General features: G+C 36.3%; 1 protein-coding gene across 2 annotated transcripts in view; it reads right to left on the bottom strand.

Moving 5' to 3' along the window:
* Positions 1 to 1,720: 1,720 nt before the first annotated feature.
* Positions 1,721 to 6,000, bottom strand: part of ENPEP (glutamyl aminopeptidase) — an 82,654-nt gene continuing 78,374 nt past the window's right edge. For both annotated transcript variants that reach the window (XM_063107792.1, XM_063107791.1), the window contains 2 exons: positions 3,414 to 3,492; positions 1,721 to 1,996 (listed from right to left, as the gene is read on the bottom strand). In XM_063107792.1, the coding sequence (XP_062963862.1) occupies positions 1,844 to 1,996; positions 3,414 to 3,492 (232 nt within the window). In that variant the 3' untranslated portion in view covers positions 1,721 to 1,843. The remainder of the gene's footprint in view (positions 1,997 to 3,413; positions 3,493 to 6,000) is intronic.

Below are 6,000 nucleotides of genomic sequence, written 5' to 3'. Positions count from 1 at the left end.
TGAAGAGAACTAAACAATTTGTTCTCAGTATTTATGCTTAAAATGGAATAAAACAGAGTGACTTGTAGGCAAGTTGGAATCTTTAATTTTACCATCCCCCCCAAACTTATATTTTTCCTTAAAAAAATATTTATTTTATAAAACAGAGGATAAAGCATGTTATTTCTTTATTTGTCCACTTAAAACAATACATGACTTCAAGTGGTGGATCTGATTGTGGTTGGAATTTGAAGTTAGGATGTTAATCCCCATGAGGGTAGTGGGGTTTTCCTGATGATTTATGCTGATGTGTTTTTGCTTCTGAAATAATTTTAAATGTTTTAAAATTTTTTGTCTGGAAATTTTTTTTCTTTTTTATCTTTTTCCTCCTCTAGTTTACATTTTAATTTGCTAGTTTAGCTGCCTGGGTTTAGAAGTGATAATTAAGAAACAGCAATAGGAAAGTTTATAAAGTCTCAGAGAACATGAACAGGGCACACCACTGTATAAAGACAAAGCTAAGATTTTGATTCTTTCCATGTGCTTCAATTTTCCTCAAGCCTATCCTAAATTACCTTATACTTTTGAAAGTTCCAAATAAATTTAGATTTTCTAGATATAGCAAATTGGAACACAGTAATTTACCTTCTTCTCTGCCCACTGGATGGATATACGTTGTGGCTCTACTAGACATCAAGTGCTATATTAAACATATTCTAGCCATCAGCTTCCATGAAATTGATGCCTTTAATCAAGTCATGCATATAAATTTGATCAGTGCTGTTCTGTATGGATTAGTATCTAAAGGTTTATACATAAAACTTATCTATAAGAAGACATACCCTCAGATATGCAGAGGCATGCTGGAGTGATCTATGGGTTTCCCCCATTTTCACACTTAGATTGCTAGACGAGGTCAAAGCTAAATTCAAATTTCATTAGTTTTATGGAATAATCTGCCTTCTCTCTTTCCTGAACAATTTCCAATGATTTAGCTTTTTTCCTCTAAAAATCCACGGAGCAGAGTTAAGCATACTGTTCCCTCTACTTTTGTAGCATATTTGAAGGAGCTTTGTAAGAAATGGAGTAAGATGAGTGAGTCCAAGCATGAAAAAGGCCAGGTCTTGAATCACATTTGCAACGGGCTAAATTATGTGGGGAACACTACAGTCATTTTCATTCAAGAGTAATGTGACACTGGAAAACAATATTTTTTGAAGTTAATCATTTAGATTTATTTTTTAAGGGAGAGGAGAGTTTTCTTGTTGATTTTGTCAGAGCAAAGGCAACAGTCAGACATTTCTTTGGCTGATTCATACAATCCTGGAGTAAAATTGAGCCCAGGTTTCTTTGGTAGGATTTGCAGTAGTAAGACATATGTGAATAAAGTGATATTAGGTCTATGTAATTCTCAATAATAAAATAAAGATTAAGGTGGTAATATTGGTCCCTCAAGTACTGGTATTTAAACTTTAAAAATCAATCAAGAGAGAAGATTAAGTGGCGTTTTTTTGGTACTAAGAATATAAAGCTGATACCAAATCGTTCTATTTTCACAGATTTAGAATACAAAGAATGGCATTTAAAGACATTAAAATAACTATTAAATTCTCTTCAGTTTGTAAAGAATCTCCCATGAAGTACACTTAGAAGAAATCCCTGAGTATATTAAATACTCTATTAGTATCTTCCTTCATAAACAAAGGGAACAATTTAAAAGCTTTGCAAAACATATGAACAAAGTACTTAGCAAAAGCATTATCTGTTTATAAAACTGCCTCCATAGCACTTATGAATTAGGCCACCAAATTCTTAATAGGAGAAACAACAGATTCACAGAATTAAGCTGTGACATTTGAACACATTAACCATCCTTAGGCAAATCAGAAAACCACTCCCTTATGGTGTCTCTGTTTTGTTTCAGCCACTCAATATTGTTTCTCACTGTTTCCAGCACTTGCTCCCTAGGACTTTCTCCTGCTCCAGCTTCTGGATATTTTGCAAAAAAGCTCTCCATCTAGAAATGAGAGGGAAATAATTAGGAAAGACATTTTAAGCCCAATTGTTCTTCAAGAATTTCATTTACAAACTGGATTTGTTTCCTTCTTGCCTGGAAATTTGGTATCAGTGTACGAGTGATACACTGCTTAGTGCATCATTCAGGTTAAGTTCATCCCTCAGACTAGCTACCATTCCCCGTGGCTTTTGACCCCTGGCAGCACATCAAGCCAAAATAGGCTCTGACTTGAGCTGGGGAAGGAGGCTCCGTATCAGTGGCTGGCATACCCCTTTTTGCTTCTGCTGGTTTCTCTATTCTCTGTGAATTCCCTGAGGTGTTCCCGGGAAAATCTGGCCTGCGGAATGATAGTTTTGCTTAGCCTTTCACTCCGGGATTCTGGAGTATTTTAATATACTTTCAGTTTAATTAAAGACATTTTAAAAATCACTGTTAAACTTAGTTCTATCTTCCCTCTGACCTCCAAAACCCTCAAACTCAACCATAGTATTATTTGCTATTTACAAAAATACAAATTCGTTTCTTAAATTACAAAAGGCTGTTAAAATTCCAAAGTCTAGGGCCGATCCCATGGCTCACTCAGGTGAGTGGGGTGCTGGTAGCGCCGAGGCCGTGGGTTCGGATCCTATATAGGGATGGCTGGTGCGCTCACTGGCTGAGCGTGGTGCAAATGACACCATGCCGAGGGTTGCAATCCCCTTATCTGGCAAAAAAAAAAAAAAAAAATCCAGAGTCTAATACACAGATACCAAAACTTCACACAGCCTCCATTTGTCCAACATGAATGAACATCCCTCCTCTTCTCCAGGAATTGAGATATTTGAAACCTGGAAGATTTGAAATTAGTTCTGAAATTCCAAAACTGTGAATTCTGAATGGAATCAAATCTTGACCATCTTCAGAAAAGGAGAGACACAATGTTCATGCTGTAGTGAACCGACAGTCTCATGTAGATAGACTAAGCCTCCCACGGCCTCACCTTTCTCAGTTTTTAAACTTTTTTCTTGGCCCACTGAATATTTTTTTCAGTTTAGAAAAAAATAGGTGTATATTTTATTAAATACAAGAATTATTTCTGTCTTCATTATGTATACTTATCAACATAAATATATCAAAACAATGTTTTACACCTTAAATATACACAAATAAAAAAAGGAATTATTTCTGGGTTTTTTTGTTTTTGTTTTTGTTTTTGTTTTTGTTTTTTGCATCTGGACAGTAAGGGGATCCCCCTCTGACCTTGGTATTGCCAGCACCACACTCTCCCAAGTGAGCTAACCAGCCAGCTCAAAAAGGAATTATTTCTTTCTGGTTGTCTTCTGTGATTGAAATGGAGAAAATGGCATCGCTATTTGGGAAAAAAAAAAAGGTTTAACTCTGTTACTTTTTAGACAAATAGAGGAATTTATGTACATACCTGCCAAAGTTCTAGTTCAGTGTTGAATGGCTCTGCTATCGTGACAATTCGGCCGAGGTATCGGTCATTGATTGTAAATCTGAACAGAAATTTAGAGGAGTAAAAGGGAGTATAAGTGACCAGAACTTAAAATCTTTTCTCTAAATATAGATGTTTTCTTTCTGTTTTGTGGGGTTTTAAAATTAATTTTCAACGTAAGCAAAACAGTAAGAAAACCCATTTAACTTAAAATAATTCTATTCAGGAGAAATTCTTAGTAAATTGTGCACTTCTTAGATAGATTCACATCACTTTTGCAGATGTGGGCGACTGCTTGTCGTATTCCCCAAATCAGTTCTTTTTTCCTGCACAAATGAGCACCCATAAATGAGAGACTGCATTTCTCAGTCTCCCTCGTGGCTAGGTATAGAACATGAGCACAAGTGAAATGTTCAACTTTGGCTTAAATGAGGGGAAATTGATTGCCTTAGACTTCTTGTTTTTTTTCTGCCCTTCTTCCAAGCTGGAGCATGAACATACCAGTGATTCAGTTTCAACCACACAGGTGAGATAACGGCCTAGGCCTCGCAAAGCAGAACCTCCCTCATGATTTCACTGCTCGCTTCAGGAGTCTAACCTGAGTGAGAAATAATTACCCACACATGCCCTTTAAGCTGCTGCGTTCCTATGTTTCTGTTATAGTAGAATAGCTCTAGTACCATTATCCTAACTAATATTTTATGCATTTCCTACAGGTACAGAAATTTGACTACCGGCTATTTATTCTGCTTTCAAAAAGCTTTATTAGCTACTTACATGTAGGGGGTTATGATTTGTTTCAGATTGGCTAAGCAAAGACCCCTGAAGTTAAGTGCGAAGATAGAATTTTAGAGATGATATCCTATTCTTGTTCTTTCTGCATTTTCTCTCTTAAAGAACAAGAATCAGAAGTTTGCTTACAGACCATAATACAGATGGTCGTGATGGAGACAAAAATCTCATCACAACTAATCACAGTGCAAAAAACCGCACAAAAGTACATATAAACCTCAAGCCACTGGAATGTTGGGAAGGGATACAAGAAAATATATCTATGTATAAAGCAGTAGGATAAATTTTACATTTAAAAATGATCACATAGCAAAAGCAGATGCCATGAAGATAAAAATCAACAGTCTGTTTTTACACAAATTTATAAGTTTTATACTAAATTAAAAATCAAACACTAACTGCACTAACTAGGAAAAAATAGTTGTAATATATATTATAAAGAGCAAATATTTTTACTATATAAAGAACCTTACAAATTGGTGAGAGGGAGAAATATGTCAGCATGAAATTAGCAAAGGAATGAAAATGTACCAATGGGAAAATTATGAAGAGTTCTAGTACTCAACCCAAAACCTCAGTGTACTAGGCCCAATGCCTACCTTTATTACAGACACCACTGAATTTAGATCCACTGTGTCTTTCATCCCTAATGTCATCAGTCATTACCCAAAATGTGACTCTGAGGCATCTAGTAACGCTATCTCTAAATGTGTATACTTCCTTCGTTTCTGACAGAGCTTCCTAGATCTTCCCAATCTCTTGAACCCATCCCCCTAGCCCTTTGGAACTGACTCTTTCCAGGGAATACTACCTCTCACCCAGAGAATGTTTATTTTCCCACATCCTTTGTAGCACTAGGAAACCGTCATGCTCCCATTGCAGCTTCCAGATAATTATTCCTCCACCCTTTCTAAAAACCTCTGTTCCTTCAGGGTCTTCCCTCTCATTTATAATACACTTTGGCACCTCTACTTTATACTCCAAGCCATGCCATCATTCTGGGTGATTTCAAGGTCCGTGTGGCTGGTCAATAGAACATCTTAGCTCCTTAGTGTCTTGACCTTACTTCCAACGGTATTTTCTCCACTCCACCTTAGCCACTAAATTCCCATGAAACCTTGTGATCATCCATAAATAATCCACCTCTAAAATTATTAATTTATGCACCCTCTATGACATGTCATTCAGTTTTCACTATGACTATGCTTTGACTTTTCCTGGATTTGACTATCCTCACCCCTACATTCTGCTGGACCATCAACTATGTCTTCCTTTTATTTCTTTCTTTAAATAGTTTGGATGCCATGGTCTTCCATTTTCAATAACATTTTTCCCAAGCCCTAAACTACCTTGTATTTTAATAGTTTATGTCTAGCAAAACTCCAGCTTTGGAGGAAATCAACTGCCCATTCTCTCTGAGTTTGTGTCAGATCAGCGATTATCACACTGATAATCTTTCTACAAGACCCTAGTCAACTCATTCTTTCCCTCTTCGAATTGCCTTTTTCAATGTTTTAACTCTCTTCCAACCTCCAAACACTCTGCCTCTTCCCTCCCTCCCTCCAAAGATGTCTTTCCTTTCTACTTCACAGAGAAAATACACAACAACTCCTACAAATTGTAGTTTACAAGCATACAAATACATGTTTCTTCCTCCTATTGCCTGTGCTTTGGATGCTATTTCTCCCCACTTTCTTAAAAACTTTATATTTTAAAAAATCTTCTTTCTGTATTACATATTAAATTTCTTATTCACCACTGGATCTTCATCATCAAA

Source organism: Cynocephalus volans, chromosome 9, assembly GCF_027409185.1.
Source record: "Cynocephalus volans isolate mCynVol1 chromosome 9, mCynVol1.pri, whole genome shotgun sequence".
Taxonomy (NCBI): domain Eukaryota; kingdom Metazoa; phylum Chordata; class Mammalia; order Dermoptera; family Cynocephalidae; genus Cynocephalus; species Cynocephalus volans.
This window is presented reverse-complemented; position numbering and strand designations above follow the sequence as displayed.